Source organism: Talpa occidentalis, unplaced genomic scaffold (genome assembly GCF_014898055.3).
Source record: "Talpa occidentalis isolate TD23 unplaced genomic scaffold, MPIMG_talOcc4v2.1 talOcc4.4, whole genome shotgun sequence".
In the NCBI taxonomy this organism is placed as follows: domain Eukaryota; kingdom Metazoa; phylum Chordata; class Mammalia; order Eulipotyphla; family Talpidae; genus Talpa; species Talpa occidentalis.
In genome coordinates, this window is record NW_023604295.1 from 148493788 (window position 1) to 148521759 (window position 27972).

Here is a 27972-nt window from a genome sequence, read left to right on the forward strand (position 1 = left end):
TTTTCTAATATGGGGGAAATAGATGCCACAGGTGACCTTGGTGGTGCCTGACCCCCTGGCTGAGGTGGAGGTCAATCCCTCCTGGTCTGGGGAACTAGACCCAGGCCTCTCCACGTGGCCGGGGCCCCCACAAAGCCCTCCCAGAGGAGGCAGCGGGCCCTGGTGCCCAGCCCACCCAGCCTCGCCCTGCAGGGCTGGGTTTTGTGAGCTGGAGCTGCCGTGCCCTGTGGGAGCTGGGGCACGGGGCGGGGAGCTCAGCCCCTCTCCTGGCTCCCAGGTGGACTCCAGGATGTCGCTCCTCACCATGCCCTTCCACCAGCGGAGGCACAGGCACTTCGACCAGTCCTACCGCAACATCCAGACGCGCTACCTTCTGGATGAATACACAGCGAAAAGGTGAGTGGACTCAGGAGCAGACCCAGAGCCCATGACACAGGAACCCTCCGCATCCCCGCGGGCCAGGCCTGCTGCCTGGTCGCCCAAGCTCACCCACCCTTGTGAGTGCCAGGGCTGTGGATCTCCCAGAGCTGATCTAAAAAGTTCCCTGAGCAAGGGCTCGGGAAGGGGCTGAGGAGAAGGTGGTGGCGGGAGTCGGCGGCCGGGCAAGACTGTCCGTGGCACTCTGCAGCTATGCTGGTGCGGGACTCACGGCCTGGCGGCTGGCTTGGCCACCCCATGGGGTTCTGGCGCACAGCCCCGCCTCACGCGGGGAGCTGCGGCCACAGGGTGAGGGGCCCAGGACACGCTGTGAGGGCATGCGGCGGCCTGGGGCGCTTGGCAGGGGTCCCTGGAACCCTATATTTAGAACGGCCTTCGGTGCTGTGTCCCGTTGCCATCCCTGCAATAAACAAAGCCAAACACGGCCCCTCCCGGTCCCAGGGAGCTCCAGATCATGCAGACAGGCGTCGTGGCCCGGGGCCAGGGCTGCGGGGGCCACTGGGGCTCACGGTCTGCAAAGCCGCTAAGGATGGCTCATGCTGACAGGCACATGTGTTCACTGCCAGTGGGTGTGCATGTGTGTGTGCACAGGAGGGGGACACCCTTTTTGGTGTAAGGAGAGGGGAGTGGGTCCCTCCTAAGCATGCACACATGTGTACCCGTGTTTGAGCACGCAAAAGGCAGTGCACAGATAGTGGGTGCACATGCACACACGCATGTGTGCATACACGCACTGTGCACACATGTGTGAGGCAGCTTCCATGTATGCACGTACGTGCACATGTCTGTTTGCCAGCACACACGTGCATCTGCGTGTGCATGCAGGGGATTGTGTGCAGTCCATGTGCACAGGTGGTCACGTGCACACTACTTGCATGTGTGCTAGCCAGTGCGTGTGCATGGCGTGTGCTCGCTTCCTTCACCGCCTGCTGCGTCCCCTGTCTGCCAGGCGGGCTTCCACCCAGTCGTCCTCCCAGAAGTCCTCCTCGGGGGCGTGGTCCTCCCAGAGAGCCTCCCCACTGCTGCCGCTGGGGGGCGCCACCTGCAGGGTCTGCAAGAAGCGGCTGGACACCTCCTGGGCGGGGGAGGAGCCGGAGAAGCCAGAGGAGCCGGAGGAGAGGGGCAGGTGGGCGCCTGGGGACCCTGCCTGGGCCGTGGGCGGGCGGCCGCTGGGCGGCTGGTGACAAGAAGGCGCTCTCGCCGCGGTCCGCTGCCCTTCCTTCTCCCGCGAGCGCCCTCGGCCCAGTTCTTCCAGGGGGAAAGCGCTGCGGGCGTGGCTCCCTCTGTGGGGTGGACGAGCCCAGGGTCGCCAGGTCCTGTGGGCTGGGCGCTGCCCCGCTGCCCTCCTGCCAGTGTCCAGCCCCAGTGCCCAGCCCTCATGGTGAGTGTGGGGGCGCTGGGGTGTGCTCACCCCGCTGGGGGGCGTCTGCGGCCTGGGAGCGGTCCTCTGGGCCTGCGTGTGTCCAGCACCTGCTGCTTGTCTGTGAGGACCCGCACCTGAAGGGCACCCCAACTCCAGCAAATAGTGGAGCCCTGACACCCAGGGGAGCCCAGGCCGGGACCCCCTTTTTGGTGTAAGGAGAGAGTGGGTCCCTCCTAAGCAGGTCTTGTACAGGCCCTGCCCACCCTCCCTCTGGAATGGGCGTGCTCTGGAGAGGGGTGCTCTGGAGGGGAGGCACACTGGGAGGGGGCGCTCTGGGAGGGGGCGCTCTGGGAGGGGGCGCTCTGGGAGGGGGGAGCTCTGGGAAGGGGGCGCTCTGGAAGGGGCGCTGTGGGAGGAGGGAGCTCTGGGAGGGGACGCTCTGGGAGGGGCCTCCCTCCCTTGTTCCGGCCCGCGGGGTCCGCCTCAGGCCCCCCCTGCGCCCCCCCGCCCCTCCCCCCCCACACGCTCAGGGGCTGTGCTTGCAGGTTCCGGTCGGCGGCGGCGGCCTACGGCGAGGCCAAGCGGCGGCGCTTCCTGGGCGAGCTGGCCCGCATGGAGGACAGCGTGCACCTGGCGCGCGCCCAGGCCCGGGACAAGCTGGACCAGTACAGCTTCCAGCGGCTGGTAGGCCCCGCGCGGGGCTGGGGCGCCCGCGCCCCCGCTGCGCACCGACCCGCTGCTCCCGCAGGTGGAGGACGCGGGCTCCTGGGACCGGCGCGTGTCGGACATGGCCATGCGCAGGGCCCCCGAGATCCTGGTGGGCCTGCGCGCGCACACGGTGTGGGAGCGGATGTCCGTGACGCTCTGCTTCACCGTGCAGGGCTTCCCCACGCCCGTGGTGCAGTGGTGAGCGGCGCGGGTCCGCGGGGCGGGGGATGCAGGGCCGGGGTGCAGGGGTGGCGGGGTGCTCAGGGGTCGTGGGGTGCACGGACCCGATGGGCGAGGCCGTCAGGGACCCAGGCCTTCCATTTCGGTGTCGAGGGCGCGAGTCAGTGTCGCGGGCTGCGCTGCCCATGCTGCTGCCCGAGGCGCCTCTGGAGAGCTGGGCGGCCGCCCCCGTGGCCCCGCTTGCCCCCCGCTGCTGCCGCTTCCACAGCGCGCCCGGGCCTCACTGCGAAACCGGCGCCCGGGCAGGGCCGCCTGCTCTCCCCGGCGGGCCAGGCTGCCCTCAACCTCGGCGCTCCGTCGGGGCCCTGAGCCGCCGCCCGCGGTCTCCGCGCCCTGTTCAGACGGTCTTCAAGGCTGACCTGTCCGGGGCGTTTCCGTTTCTGCACGTGGCGCGCTCCCGGCACCTGCGCCCCCACACCCGGCGCGACGGCAAAGCCCGGGTCGGGCCGAGGGGTGTCGCCGGGCGGCAGGACCGGGGCGGCCGACGCCGGCCACACCCTCCGGGGCCGCCGCGGTCAGGCCGAGCGGGCCTTCCCCGCGCCTCCCCTCCCGGGGCCCCGCGCCCGCCTGGCCTGGGAAGGCGCTGGCCCAGGGGTGCGCGGGCTCCCGAACGCCGCTCGCCCCCAGGTACAAAGACGGCAGCCTCATCTGCCAGGCGGGGGAGCCGGGCCGGTACCGCATCGACAGCAAGTACGGGGTGCACACGCTGGAGATCAACAGGTGAGGCACCCCGGCCCCGGCCCGCCCTCCCTGCACGAGGGCGCTCCCCGACGCTGGGCGGGGTCCCCGGGGCTGCGCCCCACTGCGGGGACTTGGACGCGGTGAGGGGTCCTTAGGATTTGCGGGGGGGGGGGAATGGGGGTGCCGCACGAGGAGGGCCCGGGTGGGCGGGGCCTGGGCGGGGCCGGGCAGGTGGGGCCTGGGCGGGCGGGTCTCGCTCCCGCGGGCTGGCCTCTCCCAGGCCTGCTCCTGGGGGGCGGGGGGCGGCTGCCCGCGGGAGCGTGTTCTCGGGGCTGCTCTCCGTCGCTGACCCGCGGTCAGTGCGGGCCGGAGTCGGCTGCCCCGAGGCCTGGGAGCGAGTCAGCCGGTGCCGAGGGGCTCAGACGGGGTGCGCGCCGCGCCACAGCTCAGGGGACTTGGGGGACTTGGGGAAGGGACCCCGAGATTGGCCTCTCTCTGGCTCTCGTCCACCGGGGTGTCTGTGGGGGGAACGCCAGCCCGTCGGGCTGGGGCCGCGGGCGCAGCACCTGTCGGCCCGGAGTCCAAGTGCTGAGTCCTGGTCACCCGACCCCGCCGGTGCGCCCCGCCCCCAGCGCGCTCGCGGGCACCGCCGGGCAGGCCCTGCGGCCTCTGCTGCCAAATTCTTGACGTTCCCGCGGCAGCTCTCGGCCCTTTGCATGGACTGTGATCCGCGCTCCTTCCCACGCTCATGAGGTGCTCATGGATCCCCTGCTGGGATCCGGACGGTGGGCTCTGCCTCCCCAGGAGCCCGGCTGGGCCTGAGTGGCGGGCGCTGCCCTCTGTGCCCCGCGACCCCTCAGGCCCCTCACCCCCTGCCCGCGGACCTTGCCCACACTTTGTTTTTAGACTTTGATATTCAAATTCCTATTCAAGGTAAATCTTCAATCCAGAGTCGGCACCACTTCCCTGGAGGTCGCGCAGGTGGAGCCCCGAGGTGCTGGCCCCCCTTGCCCGCCCTCTGCCACTTCACCAGACCGGGTGGGGTGTCCCCCTCAGCAGTCTGAGTGGGGCTGCAAACCAGACTCTGGGGCTGCAGGTGCCCCAGGGACATTTGTGCCAGTTGAGACCAAGGAAACTCTCCTTTGCTGGGAACAGGTCCAGGCAGAAAGCAACACCCTGGGCCCTGGGGAGGGGGGGGCAGTGAGGTGGGGGCTGGGGGCAGGCGTGTGGGTCAAAGGTCACAACCTCAGTTCCCGAGGAGGTTGTCTTGAGTTGGGCACGACCCTCACGCGCTCCCCTGTCCACACTGTCCAGCGCCCCCTTGTGGCCCCTCCCCCCTCCCCAGACACCCCCAAGGCGTCTGCATGCTGCGGGCTCCCAGGCACCTTCTGCAGTAGAAACGTGGGACAGAGAAGAGAGGGAGCAGCAAGGTTGGGCTTCCCCCCTGAGACCCCCACCTTTCCCTCTCCCCTGCCCTAGGGACTTCCCAGAAGGTCAGCGGGTGGGTCTGGATATTTTAGGGGCTCAGCTTTCTTCACCAGCTGGGTGAGGCGCAGGTCCCTCTCTGGAAGAGGCATGGAGCCCAGATGTGGGGGTTGGTATCTCTGGGTGGAGTCTGGGTCCCCTGCGTGCTGGGCCCCGTGTATGCTGCTGCGCTAAGCCCTCAGAGGAACTGGCACTCACAGGCTCATTAGTGCTAATGTGTCAGGCCGCCCTCCCTGAGGCCCTAATGTGGTAAGTCCCTGAAAACCCAGCTGGGAATCCAGAGGCCTGGCGCTGTGCCTCCTCACCAGCCTCATCTCTCCCCTCTACCGCACGCCTGTTTCCTCCTGACTCCCCTCAGCCGTCCCAGCTAAGGGACCCCATAATAGCAGCAACGGAAACACTCCAATCCTGCGCGGTTCAGGTGGACCAGAAGGCCAAACAGGCCACTGGTGGGGAGGGAAAGGGAGGTGACTGGTCCTGGGGCCCCAGCCCGGCCAGCACACAACCTCAGTGGTCAGTTCGTCAGCCACCAGGCCTGAGCGAGGTGCAGTGGGGGACGGCACCTGGGAGAGCCAGGAGACCTCTCAGAGTAGGCCGGAACCCCTGGTGCTCAGCAGCGTCTTCCAGGTCTCCTCTGGTCACTGCACCCACCGGAGACATAGCTGCGTGAGGCCCTGACTGTGCCTGGCACCCTAAGAAAACCCAGCCCATCACCCTGTTAACTAGGTGAGGGCAGTGCTGGCTGGGTCTTCGGCGTGGAGCCCGGCGGGCGTCCTCGGGGCTGGGACACGGAGCCCATCCTGAGCTCAGGTGCCTGCAGCCCCTGACACGCAGTTTTCCAGAACACTGGCCTCTCCCATTTGCTGCAGCTTCTGGGGGCCCCAGCTGCACCTTCGGGGTGCCAGCGCGCCTTCTCCAGCCTGGTGTGGCCTCGCTAGTGGGGGTTATTGCTGAGTAAAGTGTGGAGGCCTACAGGGAAAGAAGGGGCCTCACTGTTAGAAGAGATGCACCCCTGTAGGATGAGCCAGGAATAAAGCTCAGCACTGCGGGGGAGAGGCCCTTGTGGCCGGCTGAGGCAGCGCTGTCCCCCGTGGGTTTCTGCGTCACACCCCCCACGCCCTGGGCGCCCGGGAATCGCAGGGGGAGGGCGGGACATGGTCAGGCTGTTCCAGCCGCCTAAACAGGCAGCCCTGCGCTCGACAGAAGCCTGGTGTCCCTGCTGCTCCTTGCATCCCTGCCGGCCGGTTCTCTGTGAGGACGGGGCACATCAGGGAGAACAGGGTCTGCCCACCTGGGCTGCCGCTGGTGCAGGCAGAGGGCGCCTGGAGAGGCTGCCAGCCAGGCCCTTCCTGGTTCCTTCGGATGTGCCCAGCGGTGGGGGCAGGGCACCTTCCCATGGTGTTTGGGGTTCTGACACAGCCCCACCGTCTGGGAAGGCAGGACAGACACTGCTTGTCTCCAAGCCATGTGCCTGGCCGTGCCAGAATGTTTGGTTCCTGGCGCTGCTCTGGTTCTGTGGGACTTGGGGAGTCCTCACCCCTCTTCCTGGGTAGGAGAGCCCCAGGGGCACTGAGGGATGGGTGCAGTAGTCTGTGGGCGGGGTGACCTCTAGGTGAAGAGGTGTGCGGGATTCAGACCTGCCTGTGGGGCCTCAGCTGCTGGGCCATCCCAGTGAGGCAGATGCTTCCGGCTCACTCCAAGCGCCCCACCCATTCCTTGGCCACCAGAGTCACCCTGGAGGTCTGGGAACAGGAGGCCCTAGGGAGGGTCCTGCGAGGTCCAGGGGCAGCATCCTGGACCTCTGCTCTTCCCTCCTGCTGTGCCCCCATCCCCCTGTGGGGGGCCGCCTGCCCCCACCTCTGCCAGGGCCTGCGCCTCACAGTGCAACCCCCTCCCCCAGCCGCACCTGCCCTACTGCATGGGCCCCACGTCCCCCTCTGCGTGTCCCCCTCCGCTCCCCCGCATGCGCCGCACCCCTGGCGCACCCCGCCCCCGTGGCACCAGCTGGCTCTCCCTCCAGGGCGAGCTTCGACGACACCGCGACCTACTCGGCAGTGGCCACCAACGCGCACGGCCAGGTGTCCACTAGTGCGGCGGTGGTGGTGAGAAGTGAGTGAGGGCCAGGGTGCCGCCCGCCCCGTGCCCGCCTGCCCTGCGCCCGCCCACGCCCGCCCACTGCCGTGTCTTGCAGGGTTCCATGGGGACGAGGACCCGCTCCACTCCGTGGGACTCCCCATCACGTGTGCGTCCTGTGTTAAAAGAATCATGTTTCGGAGGCCTTGGGGACATGCACAGGGACGCACAGGCCTTTTCAGAGCCCGAGGTGTGGCCTGAGCGTGCCAGGCCCAGTCCCCGCCCTGGACGTGCGCCCCGTTTCCTGCTCCCCCTGCGCATTCCCAGGCGACGTCCTTGAGCAAGGGTGCGCGCCGGTGCCCTCCCTCCCACCGCGCGGCGTCGGAGCAGCGCCGCGCCCGCCGGTCCACAGGCTGACGGGTCAGCACGAGGTCCCTGTGTGCGAGGCCCCTGCCCGCGGGAGGCCAGGCCAGTCTCCTCCGGGCCCAGGGGCGCCTAGCCCGGACAGGAAGGTCTGGGTCCACTGAGGTGGCCCCGGCCAGGGCGGCCGCGGAGTCCCGAGGCCCGTGCGTCCCCGCGCGTGTCCCCACGTGTCCCCTGTGCCGCGGTGCCCCGGCGGGTGTGCCCGGCCTCCCGTGAGGGTGCGCTTTCTCCGCACAGTGCCGCTGTCTTCTGTGGTTCCCCACACCCACTTCGACGTCCAGTTTCTGGAGAAGTTCGGGGTCACCTTCCGCAGGGAAGGCGAGACGGTCACCCTCAAGTGCAAGCTGCTGGTGACGCCGGATCTGAAGCGGGTGCGGCCGCGGGCCGAGTGGTACCGGGACGGTGAGCGGGCCGGGGGGCGGCGTCCGGGCACGGGGACCCCGAGTCGGTGTGGGCGTGGCGTCCTCGCGGCCCCCAGGCCAGGCAGGGGCGGCTGAGGGGCGCCTGGGGCGGGGCCTGGTCCGGATGTCCGGGCGGCCAGGGCCCCAGGGGCGGGCGGGGCAGGCAGGGGCGGGCGGGGCGGGGCGGCCAGCGCCCGGCCGCGTGGGGGCCGTGACCGGCCTCTCGGGCGCGCTGGCGGCGGCTCCCCGGGCGGGGCCCCCGGCGCCGACCCCCGGGCCTCGCGGGCTCAGCGCCGCCGCCCGCCCCGCAGACGTGCTGCTGCGGGAGTCCAAGTGGACCAGCATGTTCTTCGGGGAGGGCCAGGCCTCGCTGAGCTTCAGCCACCTGCACAAGGACGACGAGGGCCTGTACACGCTGCGCATCGAGTCCCGGGGCGGCGTCAGCGAGCACAGCGCCTTCCTCTTCGTGAGAGGTGCGGGCGGCGGGCAGGGGCGGGGCCTGGGCGTGGGGCGGGGCCTGGGCGTGGGGCGGGGCCTGGGCGTGGGGCGGGGCCTGGACGTGAGGGGCGGGGCCTGGACTGAGGGAGGGGCCTGGGCGTGGGGGCGGGGCCTGGGCGTGGGGCGGGGCCTGGGCGTGAGGGGCGGGGCAGGGTGTCAGCAGGAGGTGCCCGGCCCAAGTCAGGACCCGCACCCCCCCTCCCCGCCCCGGCACCGCGGGGTGCAGGCTTGCCAAGGGGGGCAGTGGGCGCCATCCCCCCTCCGCGTGGGCACCGCTGGCGCCGCTGGGTCCCTGGCGCCGGCCCTCGGCGCAGCCCGGAGGCCCCTCCGCAGCCGCCCCCCCCCCCCCCCCCCCCGTGGGCGCGCCTGTGCGCGGGCCGGCCCCGTGCGAGCCTACCTGCGTGTAGGTGTGCTCCTGCCACACACGCGCCGCGCGATGCACGCACGCGCACAGCGCAGCGCAGTCGGGCGCACGCGCACGTGGGGTGCGGCGCCCTCGAGGCCGCGTGAGGCGAGCGCGCTGCAGCCCCGGAGGCGGCGCGAGGCCGGCGTCTTGGGCCCTCTGGGCGCGGTGGGGCTGGGCCTCGTGCTCCCGGCGTTCCGGGGTGGCGGCTCTGGGGGCTCTTCTCCTCTCGGCCCCCGACCCTCCTGCTTCTGCCCAGGACACCGCTGCCCCGGCTCGGCGGGCACAGGTGGAGGCCGCCAGGCGGGGCCCCTTCCATCGGCTGGCGCTGCGGCGTGGCTCCCACCCCCCAGTGCCTCGCCCAGCCCCATCACCGCACCCCTGCGCTGCTGTGTGGCTCCCCCCACCCCTGTCACCGCATCCCTGCAGTAGCTGGTGGCTGCTCCCCTCAGGTCACCCGGGGCTCTGGGACTCTGCTCCCCCACACGTCCCCATCCCCAGTGCAGGTGACTGAATACCCCCCTATAAATATGTCTCCCCAGAGCAGACCCGTCATCTCACAGCATGAAGCAGGTGGGGGGGCTGCATTGTCAGGGGATTTTCTGCTTAAAAAGAAGCTTAAATAGACCCGCCTGCGCCCCACCCACCAGCAACTCTGGGGGTGTGAACTTCAGGCTGGGACTTCAGACGCCTGCCCCCCATTTCTGTCAGCTCGTGGGCCCTGGTGACAAGCTTCCACTGAGGACGTGGTGTGCCCTGTGGGCTCCAGCTGCTGACTCAGCGCAGCTTGGTAGCGCAGCTTGGTCGCCCAGACTGCTCTGCGGACTGCTCTGGTGTCCAGGCGAGAGGGACATGGCCAGTGGTCAGGGAGTCCTCGGCTTCTCACTGGGGCACTTGAGCAAGAAGTTGCAGGAAGCAAGAACCTGAAGAAGTGCAGCCGCTGGACAGGACCGCCCACTTTCAGCAGGCCGGCCTTCCAGAAGGTTCTGCAGCTAAAATCTGGGTGCAGCACCCCACAGTGCTGACATCACGGCACACTGGAGGGCAGGAGCAAGGATGGCTGATCGCATGCTTGCAGCTAGTGGAGAAGAAAATTATCCTCAGAGTTTCTAAGAATTTGAAATGGTAGTTTTTAAGGTGCCGTTTCTCGGCTGCTGAAAAGGCCACGTTTTCTTCTCATTATTAAGCTTTGACAACCTGAGCTGAGGTGACACAGGCATCGAGACGGGGGCTCCACGTTTGGGTCCAATCTTGGGGACTCTCAGAGCTGGGCCCAGGCCCAGCCTGCACCTGCCCGTCAGTGCCCCCTGGTGGCAGCTGAGAGGACTGGATGGACCGTGTCCCCTCGCTGTCCCCAGACGCTGACCCGCTGGTCACAGGCGCCCCCGGCGCCCCCATGGACCTGCAGTGTCTTGACGCCAACCGGGACTACGTCATCGTGGCCTGGAAGCCGCCCAACACCACCAGCCAGAGCCCGGTCATCGGCTACTTCGTCGACCGGTAAGGGTGCCGGCGTGGGCAGGAGGGTTGCCGGCGTGGGCGGCTCCTGAGAGGGGCTGGCGCCTTCCTGGGGGTGGGCCCGGCCCTGGTCAGTGCTCGGCAGAAATGGATCCCCAGCTGCAAGTCGGCGGCTTAGGGCCGGCAGCCAGTTCCTGAGAGGGCTGCAGGTTACACTTGTGCACACACAGTGTACACACTGAACGCACGGTGACGATGGTGCACGCAGCGCGTAAGCACCACATGTAGGCTTGCACCATCCATGTGCAACGATGTGCACACATGCCTTCGTGGACACTGAATACGTCTTGCACACGTGTGTGCATGCCATGTGTGCAGTCACTGTATACACGCCACACGCATACACACCACATATGTATGTGCACATCCGTGTGCACATGCTGCGTGCAGCCTCTCCCCACGAGCTGCCTGACTCCCTGCACCCCGCCTTCTCCCTGATCGCAGCTGCGAGGTAGGGACTGACAACTGGGTGCAGTGCAACGACGCCCCGGTGAAAGTCTGCAAGTACCCTGTGACTGGGCTCTGTGAAGGCCGTTCCTACCTGTTCCGAGTGCGGGCGGTCAACAGTGCGGGCGTCAGCAGGCCCTCCAGAGCCTCGGGGGCTGTGGCCGCCCTGGACCCCGCCGACCTCAGACGGCTGCAAGGTGGGTGGCCCGCTTGGCTGATGGCATTGCTGGGGTGCTTCCCTTGCCCCACCCCTGGAGCACAGCCCGGCCCGGTGCGGGGTCCTCTCGGCGTCCCTCCAGGAGCCTCCAGGCTGCTGTTCACCTCAGAGGCCACGCCGGTCACCCTCGCGGTCCCTACTGCCTCCGTGGCACCTCATCAGCCTGGCTCAGGGGTGGCTGATCTGAGTGCAGCAGGACACAGATGGGGTCAGGCCTCAGCCCTGGGCTTTCAGTTCACCTAGCACAGGCTCCTGCAAGGCCCGCCCTTGCCTTGTGGTCCAAGTGGCCACCCTACCTTCCCCACTGGCCAGGCTGGGATGTCGTTCAGAAGGGAGGCCGAGGGGCACTGTGTGGGCTGCTCCAGCCCAGGGTGAGCGCAGCGCCCACCGCACAGTGGTGACTCGGCCTCTCCTACAGGCCATGCCCGCTCTTGGGAAAACTTTGGTGCTGACTTGGCATGTCTTTCTCTCCGCAGCGGTCCATCTGGAGGGGGACAAAGACATCGTCATCTATGAGGATGAGCTGGAAGGTAAGGGGCTACTGCTTGCATCACTGCCCACACCCGGGGTGGGGCTGTGGGGGGAGAGGGGCGACAAGAGGGGGGCAGGGCTGGGTGTGGGGTGGAGACCCCACCCTGTGGGGGCAGGGCTGGGCCTGGTGTGGAGACCCGCCCCTTAGGAAGCCTGTGTAGGCGGCCCCCACTTGGTGTTCCATCCGGAAAAGACAGGCGCGGGAGCACCTCGGACGGCAGACAGTCTCAACGCTCCTTGCAGGAGGCTGTGGCCCCTGCTCCAGGGTCCCAACTATTTATTCAGCAGAGGTTTCAGAGCTTTGAACGTGGTTGCATGATCCAGGGTGGCAAAACGCAGGGGCTTTGCAGGTCTCCGAGCGTGAGTGGTCGTGGTCAGCCGGGAGATGAGGCAAGGGCCTGGGGTCTGAAGCCTGGCCCTCCGTGCCTGCCCCGCTTGTCCTGGCTGCAGGCGACTCTGGTCTGCTTCAAGGCCCTGTTTCTCTGGGCGAGTCTCCCCCTTCCGCTGAAGCTCCACTAGCTTCTGGGTTAGTCTTTCCCGATGCTGGCTGTGGCCCTGACCGCTGCTCCGGGGACAGCCTTGCGAGTTGTTTGCCTTGGGCTCACCTGGGCTCACCTGGGCTCTCCTGGGCTCACTGGGCTCTCCTGGGCTCACCTGGGCTCACTGGGCTCACCTGGGCTCTTTGGGCTCTCCTGGGCTCACTGGGCTCACCCGGGCTCTCCTGGGCTCACCTGGGCTCACCTGGGCTCACTGGGCTCACCTGGGCTCTGGACTCTGTTGTTTCCCAGGCGACGTGCAGATCCCAGGTCCTCCCACCAACGTGCACGCCTCAGAAACCAGCCAAACCTACGTGGTCCTGAGCTGGGAGCCCCCGGTCCCCCGGGGCAAGGAGTCCTTGACGTATTTCATCGAGAAGGTTGCCTGGCCTTGCTGAGACCCTGTGACTGCGCCATGCTCTAAGAGGGTGGCGGGTCCCCGGGATTTCACCAGACATCACCCGCTGCCTTCTGGGGAGCAACTCTCTGACCACACCCCGGGACATGCTCCACCGCCCACATTCCCGCCATGCTGGGGGGGCTGGCTGAGGGGCAGGAGTGGGTGGGTCTCCGAGGGAGGTGGGCGCTGGGAAGCATGTCCAGGTCCCTGCTGCAGCCATCCAGCAGGCCCCTCGTCTCTGCGTCCCAGAAGCTCAGTGAAGGGTGGGGCTGAGGCCCTCCCTGGGGGAACACTCTGGCTCCCAGGCTGAGCCTTCTCTGGGGAGCCACGAATCCTGCTGTGCTCTCAGCCCTGTGGTCTCTGCTGGGGGCGACTTCGGACAGGGCAGGGCCGAGGCTGCTGGTCACAGCTGATTCCTGGACAGAGACAAGTAGATGGTGTGTATGGCCCTGTGTGCACACTCACACTCAGACACACTCACGGACACTCAGCACAATCAGACTCACACTCAGACTCGCACTCATAGACACACACTCAGACACACTCACAGACTCACATCCACACACACACATACAGACACACTCACAGCCACTCAGACACACTCACACTCAGACTCACGCACTCACAGACTCACTCAGACACACAGACTTACATGCACACACTCATATACAGATACACTCAGTCACACACTCAGACACACTCACACTCAGACTTGCACTCACAGATTCCCACTCACAGATACTCGGACACACTCACATACTCACGCTCAGACTTGCACAGACACGCTCACAGGAACGGCTGCCAGCTTACCCTGCAGAGTTGGGCGAGGGGCGGCTCCTGCAGAGCTGGGGTGTCAGCGGAGCCGTATGCAGCGCGCGGCACGCTGAGCAGAACATGTGGCCCCTGGTCCCTCAGAGCTGGCCGCTCAGTGACCGGGGCGGCCTGGCTGACCCGGCATGTGGCTGGGCGGCCTTGTCAGCCGCCAGGGCGAGCAGCACAGCTGGGAACAGTCCCTCTTGGGCCACGTAGGGCTCCCCTGGAATGGCCTCCATTGCCCGAAGTTCTCCCATGTTACTGAAACGATGGCTCTGGTGCTGGCCCCTTGGGTTCTGGCAGCCGATTGTCCGCTTCTGTCGGGACAGCGCCCGTGTCCTTTCCTGGCTGGAAGCCCTCCCTTGCCCGCTTGTCTGCTTGGCTTCACTGCCCGTCAAATTCAGCGGAGCTCTCCAAATTCAGTGGGCGGGGCCTGGGGCGTCCCCTGCCCAGTGCCCTAGAGGGGGTGGGCGGGCCCCGGGGTGTCCCCTGGCCACTGGCCCGCGCCAGCCGGTCCTTCCGTCCCCCGCAGTCGGTGGTGGGCAGCGGCAGCTGGCAGCGGGTCAACCCCAAGACGGCCGTGCGCTCGCCCCGCTACGCCGTCTTCGACCTGGCCGAGGGGAAGCCCTACGTATTCCGGGTCCTGTGTGCTAACAAGCATGGCCTGAGCGAGCCCTCGGAGGTCACGGCCCCCATCCAGGTGCAGGACGCCATGGGTGAGTGGCCCTGGAAGCCGCCCAGAGGGGTTTCTCTGCCACATCTGCTCCCAGACCTTTCCCCAAGTGTGGCGTTTTGTTATGAAACCGGGAAATAGGTGGGAATATTTAAAACCCTGGCCCCAAGCCCAGGAGCTTCCTGTGGGGTGGCCGAAGGCCCTTCGGGGCGTCAAACATGAAGCTGCACGAGAAACCCTGGGGCAGCTCAGGCCCCGCCTCTCGCGCCCCCATGCATCTGGGGGACTGGCAGTGCCCACGACACTGCCCAGGGCTCAAGCCACAGTGCCTGTCAGTCCCCGGCAGGGCGCACGGTCTTCCCCTCCCCCACACGCAGGCCCTTTGCCGGCCTGACCTGGTGACTTGAGGTGTTAAAGTTTTTCTTCTTTCACTTTGTCACCTGATTGTTTTTTTTCCCTCTGTCTGCCCCGAGGGTGCTTGCTCGAGTCTGAGGTCTGACTTTGTGATCAGCAGTTGCAGATGCCCCTCAGTGGCTCCCCTGTCCTGAGGCTTGCACGTCTCGCCAGGGCTTTGTGCCGTGGTGGGGTGGCCGCTGTCCCTCCTGTGACTGGCTTTCTCACCTGGGAGCTGGCAGGGACTGGTGGAACAGAGGCAGGGACAGGCAGGGACTGCCCAGCACCAGCACCCACTCTGTCCACTCTGGGGCCAGCTCACCCTGCTTCTCCCTTCCTTCTGCCTGCTCATGTTTCACTGCAAGCCCCACACCTGGGTGTCCACCCTGTGGAGAAAGGCTGGGCGGTCGGGGTGTGCCTCCCAAGCTCTAGCCCGTCTCCATGTGTCCTGTCTCCTCCCAGCCGTCCCCTCTGCCCCTGGCCGGGTGCTGGCCTCGAGGAACACCAAGACCTCAGTGGTGGTGCAGTGGGACCGGCCCAAGCAGGAGGGTGACCTGCTGGGCTACTATGTGGACTGCTGCATGGCGGGGGGCAGCCTCTGGGAGCCCTGCAACCACAAGCCCATCGGCTACAACAGGTGCGTATGCCAGCGGCGGCCCCTGTGGGTAGGGCAGAGAAAGGAAAACCGGGACCCATAGAGCAGCGGGACCCCCAGAGTACTGCGATCTGCAGAGCACTGCGGGCAGGGGGGCTGCGCAGGGCCCTGCTGTGCTGGGGAGCCATGCAGGTTCTGCTGGGGACCCTGTCCCCTTGCTGCCCGCAGGGCGTGGGGCTCCTGCTGGCCACTTGGCTGAAGAGACGAGTCTGTTGAAAGAAGAGCTAGAACCGGCCAGCTCTGAGAGTCAGGCTCGATCAATTAACTAAAGCTGAAGTGGCCGCCCGCAAATGCCGGCACTCCGAGCGTGAGCTGCCCTTTGCCCACGTGGTCTTTTGTAGGGGGCACTCAGGATGCTGTGCCTGGGCGGAAAGGCCACCAGCACCTGCCCTGCGCCCCCTGATCTCTGCCGTTCCCCAGGTTCGTGGTGCATGGCCTGACCCCCGGGGAGCAGTACATCTTCCGTGTGAAGGCTGTGAACGCCGTGGGCTCCAGCGAGAACTCCCAGGAGTCGGAGCCCATCAGGGTGCAAGCCCCCCTCAGTGAGTAGCCCTCCCCCTCCTTGGGCAGAGCTGGCACCTGGAAGTCACACAGGCAGTGAGTGGGCGTTGTGCTGGGCAGGAGCAGCGGTTCCTGGGGACCTGGTCCTCCACTGTGCCTGGGGGTGTACGTTGGGGTGTGCGCACTGGGGGGGTGCATGCTGGGTGTCATGGGGATACACTAGGAGAGTGGGGGTGCTGGGTGTGCCAGGTGGGGCTGGGGGGCAAGCACTGGGAGAGTGGGGGGCACTGGGGGGCATTGGAATTATGGGGTGCTGGAGGGGCACTGGGGATCACTGGGGGCACTGGGAGAATAGGGGCACTGGGGGTGCTGGGGAGGCACCAGGAGAGTGGGGGCCACTGGGGGGTGCCAGGGGGCACTGGGGGGGTGCTGGGAGCACCAGGAGTATGGGGGCGCTGGGGGTGCTGGGAGAGCAGGGGTGCTGGGGGGCAATGGGAGAGTGGGGCATGGGGGTGCTGGGGGTGCCACGAGAGCGGGGGTGCCTGGGGACACCAGGGGGCATAGGGGATGACTGATGCGGGAGGCGGCCAGGACCCCAGTAATGCCCCCCACAGCTGTGCCGTCGCCCCCCTATGGGATCACGCTCCTCAGCTGCGACGGCCAGTCCATGACCCTGGGCTGGAAGGTACCCAAGTTCAGCGGCGGCGCGGCCATCCTTGGCTACTACCTGGACCAGCGCGAGGCCCTACAGGACCGCTGGCATGAGGTCAACCCGGCGCCGGTCAGCGAGTGCATCCTCACGGTGGGTGTCCACTGCTCTCCCCAGACTGCTCGGCTGCTTCCCGGGGGCAGGTCCTCAGCAGCATCGGGCCCCAGGGCGGGGCAGGGGAGGGCTGGGCCGACACCCCGAGTCCATGTCCCCGCATCTGCTCAGGCCACCTGGCTCTCCCACCCCCACTCCCCAGGAGCATGTGTCCCTCACGGAGCCGCCCCCTGCCAGTTCTGGGCTCGCAAGGCCATGGGCAGTGAACGCTGTGGCCGCGGGGCACCTGGGCTGGCGTGCGAGGACTGTCCTCCACCTGCTCCTTGCCCTTTCCACGCTGAGCCTCATTTTCCCCACCTGCCAGAGGTGCGTGGGTGGGCGTGTGGCAGGGAGTGGGTGGGGTGCTCACAGGCGCCATCCGCAGGTGGGGGGCCTGGCCGAAGGCTCACAGTATGAGTTCAGGATTGCAGCCGCCAACATGGCGGGCATTGGGCAGCCCTCGGAGCCCAGCGAGGCCTTCAGGTGTGAGGCCTGGACAGCACCGGAACCAGGTAATGCCCTGCGGAGCCGTGGGCTGCTGGGTTGGGGGGGCTGCGGGGGCTGTGGCCAGGCCTGCCAGCGGGACCAGTGACCCAGTCCACATTCCAGGTCCCGCCTACGACTTGACCTTCTGTGAGGTCAGGGACTCCTCTCTGGTCCTGCTCTGGAAAGCCCCCATCTACGCGGGCAGCAGCCCTGTCTCCGGCTACTTCGTGGACTACAAGGAGGAGGGCTCGGGAGAGTGGCTGACCGCGACCCCGGCGCCAACAGCCAGTCGCTACTTGAAGGTGGGCCCCTCTCTCCCTCCTGGGGGGCGCTGTGACCGCAGCCTGCTCAGGGCACCCAGGTGCGCTAGCTGGAGGACCTGGCCCTGCTGGGCCTCACCGCCGGGTGGGGCCTGCTGTGGATGGCCTCGGAGCTGGGGGTGCAGCCCACAGGGGCAACATCGCGTTATTCCAACCAAGACCCCCACCACCCAGGAGGGGCTGGGTCCCCTCCCGTTCCCAGCTCCTGAGGGACAGACCCCGGGGCTCTGTGCTGGGCCAGCGTCCATTTGGTCAGAAGTGATGGACAGACAGACACACCTTACAGGCAGGCTCGGCTTTCTGAAGTACATGCACTGCACACGTGCAGATGAGTGGGGTGCTCCCACGAACACATGCCCCACCCCACCCCCGCCCGCACACACCCCACACGCCTGCACACACACCTGCACACGCCCCACCCACCGCACATGCCCCCATACCCACCTGTGCACACACATACCTGCACACGCCCCACATGCCCCCACACATGCCCGCCCTTGGGCTCTGGCCCCCGGCTGCTGGCGTGCAGCTCAGGCCACCTCCTCCTGCTCCCGCCCTCGGCAAATCCCCGTGCTGTGACACACATCCTGGCCAGATGCTTCGCTTAGCCAGGCGGCCCAGAGCAGCTGCCCCTCCCTGCCTGCTCATGGAGCCCCGTCCCCCAGGTCAGCGACCTGCGCCAGGGCGGCACCTATGTCTTCCGCGTGCGGGCGGTGAACGCCAGTGGGGAGGGCAGGCCCTCAGACACGTCGGAGCCAGTGCTGGTGGAGGCCAGGCCAGGTGAGTGGGCAGGCGGGCGGGCATCCCGCTGGGGCCAGAGCGGCGGCTTGGCAGAGCGCAGAGAAAAGGTCTTTCTGGCCCATCAGCGGCCCCAGGAGGCAGCGTGGCACTGCCTGCCCAGCGGCCGAGGCCCACGGTCGAGGACCCAACCAGAAGCCAGGCCCGTCTCCCTGCTCCGGGGTGTGCCCCCCACCCCGCCGGCGCCAGCCAGTCTCTGCCTCCCGGGGGCCTGAGCGCTCCCCATGCCTCCCCGCAGGGACCAAGGAGATCAGCGCGGGTGTGGACGAGGAGGGCAACATCTTCCTGGCCTTCGACTGCCCTGAGATGACAGACGCCTCCCACTTCACCTGGTGCAAGTCCTACGAGGAGCTGAACCCCGAGGACCAGAGGCTCCGCGTGGAGACCGTGGGGGACCAGTGAGTGCCCATGGGCCCTGCCCGCCTCCCCACCCGCACCCCCGCCCGCCGGCCTCACTGCACGCCCGCCTTCCAGCTCCAAGCTGTACCTGCAGGACCCCGACAAGGAGGCGCTGGGGACCTACTCCGTGTCGGTGAGCGACACAGACGGCGTGTCCTCCAGCTTCGTCCTGGACGCCACGGGTAAGGCCGCTCCGCCTGGCCTGGGGCGGACAGGCTGGGGGCGCCCCTGGGGGAGAAGCCGGTAGGGGTGCCCGCCCACCCATTGGGTGGGGGCTGCTGGGGGCCGCGGGGGCGCCCTGGGGCAGGGGGCTGGCTGCTCAGGGATGGGGGGGGCCCGGTGCTTATGTTAAAAAAAAAGTGGACTGGGTGACGATGCCCAGCGCGTGAGGCAGGACTCCTCGGGCGTGTCCACACGGTCCCGCCACTCAGCCTGGCCCTCGGCCCCGCCGGCCGCACTCGGGAGCCTGGGTGCTGCGTTCGTGGGGGTGGCGGGGGCGTGGCTGTCCGGTGCCTTGTTTTTCTGCGTCCTCATGGGAGAGAAGCCCCTGCAGCCTTGGTCCTCCAGCCTCTCACCGGCGGGTCAGCCACGCTGTCACAACGGCAAGAGTCGTCTCTCCACAGCTGAGCACGCTCCGCAGCGTGTCCAGGCCACGGCCTTTGCTGGCCCCACCTCAGTGATCACAGAGGCTCTCAGCACAGCCCCTCCCCATGCACAGGGGCGGCCCCTGGAGGGCTGGTTGTATTGCCCTCCCTGCTGGCTGCCTCCTGTGCAGCACGGCCTGGCCGCAGGGCAGTGCCCAGCGTGGGGCTTCCTGACAAGGGCCCAGCCCTCCCGTGCCAAGTGTGGTCCTGTGGCCCTCGCTGTGGTAGGGAAAGCCTGGCTCACCTTCCAGTCCAGGCCACCGTGGGCCTCCCGGCCACTGCCAGTGCTGGAGGGTCAGATGGAAAGAAAGAAAAAAGGAAGGAAAAGTCAGGGAGGGGGGAGGCAAGGAAAGAGGATTTGTTGAATCTGCTGACCAGTCGTTATGAACCTGTCAGGGCAAAACCTCCGACGCCTTTTTTGATTTCAGAGCTGGAGCGTTTGATGGCGCTGAGCAATGAGATCAAAAACCCCAGTGAGTAGCCCAGGGGGTGGGGTGGTGCCAGAGTCGAGGGGTGGGCCTGGGCGGGGTGTCCCGGGCGGAGGGCTCCCCATGGTCAGTGTGGACGGGTTCCCTCCCTCTGTGCCTGCCTACGAGCTGCCGCCCAAGCGTGTGTCATCACCGCAGGCTTGTCACTGTGGCGAGTCCTGCGTCTGGGCCGAGCATGGCTGTCCAGTTGCAACGAGATGCGGCCCCGGCTGTGAGGAGCCTGGAGCCTGCACCCCGTGCTGCACAGGGCCCACGGCCAGCCGGGCCCACCTTGTGCCCAGCTTCAGGCCCCATCCCATCCCGGGGGCTGTGCTCTCCACGCATTTCATGGTCCCACTGGGGCTGTGGGTGCAGCCGGCCTCGGGGCGGGTACAAGCTGACCGGTCTCCCCGCAGCCATCCCCCTGAAGTCCGAGCTGGCCTATGAGGTCCTGGAGCATGGGCAGGTGCGCTTCTGGCTGCAGGCCGAGCACTTGTCCCCGGACGCCAGCTTCCGCTTCGTTGTCAACGACAGGGAGGTCTCTGATGGCGAGGTGAGCGCCTGCCCACCTGCACTGCCCCTCCCTCAACCCCCCTCTGCTCACCTCCACCCCACTGAGCCCCCAACTTGGGAGCAGAAGGATGAGGAGGCGGAGCGAGTGGCTGATCCCTGCCGTGCGCGGAGAGGTGGCCCGGCCGCCCTGGCCAGGGGTCATGCTTGGCCGGGGCAGAGCTTCCGCTGTGTGGAGGGGCAGCCCGGTGGCGGGGTGGGGGGGCGGCCCCCTTCTTAGCATGCTGGCCCGCCTGGGCGGTGCCCCTCCCCCGCCTCTGCTTCGGCAGCTGGTCAGTGGGTGGAAGCACTGGGCCTTACGCTGGGATCCCTGGGACCCGGCGGCCACAGGGGGCTGTGAGTGCAGAGGGGAGCCGGGCAGCGTCTCAGTGGAATCCGCCCTCCTGCCCCCAGACATACAGAATCAAGTGTGACAAGGCCAGCGGGCTGATCGAGATGACCATGGACCGCTTCACCATCGACAACGAGGGCACCTACACCGTGCAGGTCCAGGACGGGAAGGCCAAGAGCCAGTCCTCACTGGTCCTCATCGGCGACGGTAGGTCCGGGGGGGCTTCGCAGCGCCAAGCCGCGCAGGAGCCTCTGCGGGACGCCGAGTCCTGTCTCCTTCCTGCATCCAGCGTTCAAGGCTGTCCTGGACGAGGCCGAGTTTCAGAGAAAAGAATTCCTCAGGAAGCAGGGTAAGCGGGTGCCCCCCACAGGCCCCAGGGACGCGCTGTGGCTGCCAGCACCCCCAGAGCTGTCTGAGCGCTCAGGGCGCCCCCCCAGATGGAGGTGCCCAGCATGGCCGGGCAAGGCCGCTGCGCCCACCCGACCGCGCCCCCGCGCCCCTCGCCGGCCGCCCCGCCCCGCGCCTCCCTCCGCGCGCCCGGCCTTCACCCCGCTCCCCGTCGGCTTCTCTCCCCCAGACGGCGCTGCCCGGTGGGGGCTCCCGCGCGGGCTGCCTGCGCCCCGGCCCCTCGGCGCTGCGCCCCTACCGTGACCTTGCGACCTCGGCCCCAGCGGGCAGCTGCCCCTCCTGGGCTCCTGCGGCGTCAGGGCGCTCGCGGGCGGCGCTTGCGTGGCACCACCCCGGGCTGGGCTGCGGCTGCGGCTGCGGTGTGGGGGCGGGGCCGGGGCGGGGCCGGGCGGGGTGCGGGCCCGGGGCTTGGGCGGGGTTCGGGGCCGGGGCGGGGCTGAGGTGGGGCCGGGGTGGGGGCCGGGCGGGGTCTGGGCGGGGTTCAGGGCCGGGCGGGGCCGGGGCGGGGGGCGGGGCCGGGGAGGGGGCGGGGCCGGGGCGGGGCCGGGGCGGGGTGCGGGGCCGGGGCTTGGGCGGGTTTCGGGGCCGGGGCGGGGCGGGGCGGGGCGGGGCCGGGGCGGGGGCGGGGCCGGGGCGGGGGCGGGGCCGGGGCGGGGTCGGGGGCAGGGTTCGGGGCCGGGGCGGGGCCCGGGCGGGGTGCTCTGCCCGCTCCGCACTCTGGGGCTGCCGGCCGCGCCCCGAGGCCTCGGCACCGCCCGCGGGCAGCGGACCCCTCCGGAATCTGAGCTTCGGCCCCAGGGTTTAGAGAAAAAGTCCCGCCGGGGTCTGCGCTCTGTGGAAAACGCGCGGAACTCGCGCCCGCGTTAGTGAAGGCGTTTCTTCTCGCTTTGGGTCATTTTTCCTGTTCATAGTCAAAGGCTTCTATTCGCTTCTGGGCGCGCTCAGTGCGGGGCGGCGCGGGCTCCGGGGGGCGGCCGGGCGCGGTCGGGGGGCGCCGGCCCGCCTGTGCCCGCGAGGGAACCCCGCTTCCCCGCCCGCCGCCCCGGGCTCCCCGGCCTGCTCCGGGGCGCAGCACGCGCCCCACGGCCTGTCCTGTCCGAGGAGCTCGCGGGGCCGCGGCGGGGCCGGGGGTGGGGGGGGGGGCAGGGGCGCAGCGCGCACGGGGGCGTCGGGCCCGAGAGCGCGTGCGGGGCCGGGCTGAGGGTCTCGGGCGCAGACCCGCCCGTGCAAGCGCCGCCTTCGCCCCCCGCAGGCCCCCACTTCTCCGAGTACCTGCACTGGGACGTGACGCCCGACTGCGAGGTCCGGCTCGTCTGCAGGGTGAGGCCGGCGCGGGCCGCGGGGAGCACCCCGGGGCGGGCGGCTCGGGCTGCGGCGGGCGGGTCGGGGGGGCCGGGCACCCGGACGCTCGCGCCTCCTTCCTGCGAGCTGTTGGGGGCGGCTCGGACCCCCCTCGGGTCAGCGGATGTTGTGGGGTCAGCGGAGCAGGGGGAACGTGCGCCTGGGCGCGGGGCCCATTTCCAGGCCAGCATCTGACTCGTTAGGAGATAGAGGCATATTTCAGGGACAAAATGTTTCTGAACTTTCGCAGCCCAGTGCGTCCGCGTGGGAGGGGCGGCTGCGTGTCCTCTGGGGTCAGCGAAGCCCACCAGCGCCGCTCCCCAGACACGCTCACCTTTGGAATTCGCCAAAGCTTCCTTTCAAGTTCAAACTAATGTCAGGGATTAGGAGGGACTTTGGTAGGGGCAGAGCCCCGGCCCAAATGGCTTATTTTGAGCCATGTGGCCAAACTGCTGAACAGTCCAGAGGCCTCTGGAATCTGCCCTGGCCACAGATTCAGGGTGCCCTGCCCCTGCTGCCCAGGCTCCCCATCACCCGGGACCCCCGCCTCTGGCTTGCCGGCAGGGTGGGAGGAAGTGTTCAGCTGGGCTCCTGGGGAGGTGGCGTTGGAGATGCCCTTGGCCGCGAGGCCGCAGCTTCCCCCAGCCTCTGTGCTGTGGTGTGGAAGGCGGCGGGTCTCCTGGGTCTGCAGGGTGAAATCTGCAGACATTCACACCCGTGTCACTGTCCCTGTTGCGGCCCGTAGGCCGCAAACACCAAGAAGGACACCGTCTTCAAGTGGCTGAAGGACGACGTCCTGTACGAGACTGACAGGATGCCCGACCTCGACAAGGGGCTGTGCGAGCTGCTGATCCCCAAGGTGAGCAGGGAGCCCGCGGGGCGCAGTGACACCCCAGCAGCCCCTGGGTGTCCCCAGGCCCCGGGAGGTCTTGGCGCTGTGCCCACGTGCACTTTCTCTCCAGTTGTCACGGAAGGACCATGGCGAGTACAAGGCGACCTTGAAAGACGAGAGGGGGCAGGACGCCACCGTCCTGGAGATCGCCGGCAAAGGTGCAGAGGCCGCTCTGCTCTGCATCCTCCCTGCCTGCTCCCTCGGCAGCTGTGCAGGACAGCAGATCTCAGCTGTTCTGGCCCTGGCAGTGCTGGCCGGCACGTGGGGTCACGCGAGGGCCACTTGCGCCCGCCACGGATGCCGGGTCTGGGCCCCAGGGTGGCTGAGGTCGGGCCCAGGGAGGCGCGAGACCCGAGGCCAGAACACAATGTCCTTGGGCCTCGGTCCCGGCTCGCCCTTGGGCGCTGCTTCTCCTGAGAACGCGGGCAGGTGTGGGCGCTAAGGTGGAGCCACTGAGCCCTCCCAGCTCATGGCGCCCCCCTTTTAGTGTACGAGGACATGATCTCGGCCCTCAGCAAGATCTGCGGTGAGTGATGTCCGAGTTTCAGGTCTGTCGGGTGCTTCCGTGGGGTGGGCAGCGGGGTGGGGTGGGCGGCGGGGTGGGGTGGGGTAGGGCAGGGCGGATGCAGGCGGTGGGGCAGGGGGCGGGGCGAGGCAGGTGCAGGGGCGGGGCGGGCGGGGTGGGCTTGGGGGAGGTGGGGTGGGCGGCGGTGCAGGGGTTCTGGCGTGGGTTCTGGCGTGGGCTGAGCGCTGCTCAGCTGGGGCTTCTGAGGGGTGTTTAGCGTCAATCTTTTACCCAAAAAAGCCCAGCAACCCGCTTGGCCCTGTGGCCCAGAGGCTGCTTCAGATTCGCCCTTGAGCCCGGGCTGCTCTGTGAACGGCCTTGCGGGGGCCCATCAGGGCATGGGTGGCCCCTGCCTCCTGCCTGTCCCACCCCCTCACTTGGGCAGGGGCCTCCTCCTCCTTTCACCCCTCCCCGCCTCCCCTGCCCTCCTCCTTCCTGCCTCCCACCACCCCGTCTGCCGTGGACGTGGCTCCTGCTATGCCGGCTGCGGCCTTAGGTGCCAACGATGGGCAGGCTCCCTGCATGTGGGCACAGCGGGCAGCGTGCCCAACGCGGTGGCCCGGCCGGCCCCGCCCCCACCGGGTCTGTCTGCTCCTCAGGGGAGTCGGCCTCTCCCCTGAAGATCCTGTGCACCCCAGAGGGGATCCGGCTCCAGTGCTGCATGAAGTATTTCACGGAGGACATGAGAGTGAACTGGTATCACAAGTAAGCACGGGGCGGTGTGGCCTGGCCGTGGCCTGGGAGCTGGACAGGGCGTGGACAGGCCATGGACCAAGCTGGCAGCCTCCAGAGGCTGTGTGGGGAGAGGCCTTGGGCAGGGGCCATCAGGGCCGCGGCAAGGGCCAGTCGACAGACAGACCAAGAAGTCCCCGAAGACCAGGGACACTTGGCATCTACCTTCCTGCCTTCAGTTCCTTGGGGCTCTGGGCGGTGCGGTCGTTCTATTTTTTGAGGAGAAGCTGCTGCCCATGTGGAGTATCTTAAAGGCCACATCACTGGGGCTGGGAGCGTCCCCCTGTTACCATGTTGCCTTCCAGACTCTGTGCCAGACCCAGTAGATGGCGGTCAGGCCTCCTGTTGAGGCATGACCTGGTCGGCAGGGGCAAGGCTGCACGGGCTGCCCACGCCGATAGGACACCCTGACTGTGCCGTGCCCCTGATGCCCTTTAAGAGATGCCAAGGTGGCATCTAGCGAGCACCTGCGGGCGGGCGGCAGCGAGGAGATGGCCTGGCTGCAGATCTGCGAGCCCACTGAGAAGGACAAAGGCAAGTACACGTTTGAGATCTCCGATGGCAAAGACAACCACCAGCGCTCGCTCGACCTGTCCGGACAAGGTGAGGTGGCACCGCCACCCTGTGGGCCCACAGGGGTGGGGGTGGTGGTGGCCACGCCTCTCTCCCGGGCGGATCCCCGACTTGCCGGCTCATCACGGTTCCCACAAGCAAACCCGGGTGGGGCTGACTCCGAGGGTGCATGGCCCCAGCTGACAGCCCGATGTTGCCTTGCAGCTTTCGACGAAGCCTTGGCGGAGTTCCAGCAGCTCAAGTGAGTCCGGGTTGGCACCACAGGAGTGCTCTGGCAAGCGTGGGCGCTGGGGGCACGCGGCAGGGTCTCAGGGGCTGGGACAGAGGGACACAGGTTCTCTGAGCCAGGACAGGGCGCGTCCAGCTCTGCAGTCAGACACGCTGCCCTAGTGCCGGAGACCCGAGGCAGGCATGGATGTGTCAGTGCCACACGGACGTTTTTAAAAGAACGTTACATATTTGGGGCTGTAAAGAGAGTCCATGCATTTGAGCAGTTTGCAGCTCCCCGCGGCCCTCCCCCCTCCCCGCAGCCCCAGCCCCAGGTGGCACCTTCTCAGCCGATGGCCTGCGGCCTCCAGAGGGCCTGCTGGCCTTAGAGCCGCCCCATGGCTCTATGTCCCACCTTCTTTTTAAAGCACCAAGTAACATTCCAACTCTCAGCGCACCATTTTACGCAACAACTACAGATTTTTAACACGTCGGAGTTCAGATGCCCCAAGCTGGGTGCACTGAGCCAGTGAGCTGGGACTGCCCTACTCAGACACCAGCATCTAGAATATCTGAAGCCCCAGTGCCACTGGCCCCCCACCACATGGCTGCGGCCTGCCCCTCTGGCCCGAGTCTCCAGCTGCCGGGGGTCCAGGGCTGAAGGCCGTGCCACTGTGGAGGCAGCGGGGCCAGTGGGAGGCCCATGCCCTGCTCCCCACACTGCACCCCCCACCCCGCTAGCTGCACCTGACTCTTCTCACCCCTGCCCTTCTCTCTGCCCCTTTCCTTCCAGGACGGCTGCTTTTGCAGAGAAAAGTAAGTGCTGCTTGGTTGTCAGACTGGGCTGACATTGTTCTGCTGCGGGGAGTGAAGGTTCACATCTCAGAGCATGAATTTTTTATATTAAATATGAACTGGGGCCCTCCTGGCCCTGGCCCCACAGCCCCACATGGGACAGCCATGCTCTTGAGTCTGCACACCTGTGTGCATGGCTCCAGTGCTCCCCTCGCACCTCCTCTGAGCTCTCTGTGAGCCACAGGGGCTGCACCAGTCATGGCTGATTGTACCCCAGGAAGGGAAGGGAGGGGGCAGGGCACAGGTCAGGATGGGCAGGTCAGGAGAGGGTGAGGCCTCCTGAGCGACAGGAGGAAGTTGGGCTGCGGAGGTGCGGGTCCCCACGGTCCATGCACCTGGCTTTCCCTGCGAGCTGGCCTGCCTGGAGGGGCCGCTCCGCAGCCAGGATGGGTTTTCAGGTCTCGAAGCATCTGATACAGGCTGAGAATTAAGGCGTGCACATGGAGCTCCACCCCTGCAGGGTCGGCCCTCCAGCCCTCAGGTTCTGTTCACTCCACTCCCTGACAGAGCCTCAGCAGAGCAGGCCCACGCTGCAGGACCTGCCCTGGGCAGGGCCACCTCCAGCGATGTGGCTCCAGGCCCCCTCGCTCCCCAGGAACCCCTCTTCCTCCAGCCCCACCAGCCCCTTTGTGGGCTCACTCTGGGGGCAGGGTCTGCTCCTTGGTGACTGAGGTTTTGCATTACAGATCGTGGCAAGGTGGTTGGTGGGTTGCCCGACGTGGTGACGATCATGGAAGGCAAGGTAGGGCCCGCGGGTGGCAGGACACTGGGCTGCCCACTGTGGAGCCAGACCTGGCTGCTGGCTCAGCCTTGGGCACAGGCCAGCATAGCCCTAGCCCCGACCCCAGATATCACCTGGCCAGGCAGGAGATGGGGACCCCCGTCCCCAAGACTCTGCCTTTGGGCCATGGGCACCAGGCTTGGGGGCCCCTGCCCCCCATCGACCCCCAGAGCCGCCCCAGACCTGTGTGGGGATGAGGTGCACCCACCTGTCCCGCCATCTTGAATGAGCTGGGAGCTGCCGCTTCTTTAAAAAAAAATGATGCCTCAGGTTTCAAGGTCAGTTTTTAATCCATAATAGAAATGTCACCAACACGTAGATACCTGGGAGCACTTTCTTAGGTGAAAACACAAGAATTTGAGACCTCAGAGGCTGGAGCAAGCTGGGAGAACCCCGCGCACTCCCACAACCAGGGCGGGCCGGGTTCCCAGGCTCCGCTGTGCCCTGCTCACCCATCAGGCCCGCAGTCCTTGGGCTCACGGGAGGGAGGAGCCGGTCCAGCGCCGGCAGGGCAGGCTGCGGCAGCCGCGGGCCAGCTGGGGCCGGGGTGCCGCGACCCCCGAGGCCGCCCTGACGCTGCCGCCTGGCCCTGCAGACCCTGAATCTCACCTGCACTGTGTGCGGGAGCCCTGACCCCGAGGTGCTGTGGTTCAAGAACGACCAGGACATTGAGCTGAGCGAGCACTTCGCCATGAAGGTGGAGCAGGCCAAGCACGCGAGCCTGACCATCTCGGGCGTGACAGCCGAGGACTCCGGCAAGTACACCATCCACGTCAAGAACAAGTACGGCGGCGAGAAGATCGACGTCACGGTCAGCGTGTACAAGCATGGCGAGCGCATGCCCGACGCCATGCCCGCGCAGCCTGCCAAGCCCAGGCTCATCCCCGCATCCGCCTCCGCCGGGGAGTGAGCAGGGGTGGCCGCACGCGGTCCTCAGGTGGTGGCGGGGGCCTGCGCGGTGGCCTCGGCTTGTGCTGGGCGCACTAATAAAGCTGACGGCTCCAGGTCTCCGCGTCCGCTCGCTGTGTGCGCATGGTCGCCGCAGGTGCCCACTGGAAGCGCCTGGCGCCCCGGCACCCAGGCAGGCAGAGGGGTCACGCTCCACAGGGCGGGGACGCTCACCCGGGCCTCCCTTGTCACCTCTGCGGGCTCCATGGATGCTCTCCTCGACGGCGATGCGCGCTTGTCGCCCCTGCCTTGTGCCTCCCGCCGGGCCTGGGCGGTGGCCTCCGGCAGCTGCACATGGGTAGCCGGCAAGGTGGGGCTCGTGTTCTGTTGGCGTTTTGTTTCCTTTTGGTGAAAACCCAGAAGCTAGTCGAGGGATCACTGATGAGTTCTGAGGGATCTCTATGCTGTTTCCTTGGTGGCCACGCCACCCCCCCCGCTATGGATTGTGGGGTTCCC

General features: G+C 67.7%; 1 protein-coding gene across 1 annotated transcript; it reads left to right on the forward strand.

Annotated features, from left to right (window-relative positions):
* The first annotated feature begins 278 nt into the window (after window positions 1–278).
* On the forward strand, window positions 279–27478 carry MYOM2 (myomesin 2). The gene is made up of 36 exons (XM_037526744.1): window positions 279–396; window positions 1388–1564; window positions 2347–2485; window positions 2550–2707; window positions 3377–3469; window positions 6936–7024; window positions 7107–7157; window positions 7649–7813; window positions 8124–8285; window positions 10072–10213; window positions 10676–10875; window positions 11372–11425; window positions 12215–12342; window positions 13708–13891; window positions 14704–14878; window positions 15317–15438; window positions 16012–16199; window positions 16585–16711; window positions 16809–16987; window positions 17671–17785; window positions 18042–18201; window positions 18278–18384; window positions 19275–19319; window positions 19730–19866; window positions 20277–20421; window positions 20504–20563; window positions 21875–21942; window positions 22709–22822; window positions 22926–23013; window positions 23343–23381; window positions 24020–24125; window positions 24592–24755; window positions 24930–24966; window positions 25726–25748; window positions 26474–26529; window positions 27164–27478. The coding sequence occupies exons 1-36, from the start codon at window positions 290–292 to the stop codon at window positions 27476–27478; spliced, it is 4419 nt and encodes a 1472-aa protein (XP_037382641.1). The 5' UTR covers window positions 279–289.
* The last annotated feature ends 494 nt before the right edge of the window (window positions 27479–27972 follow it).

Bases quoted from the DNA above. Each gene is read 5' to 3' on its own strand.
- MYOM2 (XM_037526744.1), top strand. From the start codon at position 290: ATGTCGCTCCTCACCATGCCCTTCCACCAGCGGAGGCACAGGCACTTC. The intron at 7,814-8,123 runs GTGAGCGGGCCG...CCCGCCCCGCAG, and splicing joins GGCCGAGTGGTACCGGGACG to ACGTGCTGCTGCGGGAGTCC. The intron at 15,439-16,011 runs GTGAGTAGCCCT...TGCCCCCCACAG, and splicing joins CAGGGTGCAAGCCCCCCTCA to CTGTGCCGTCGCCCCCCTAT.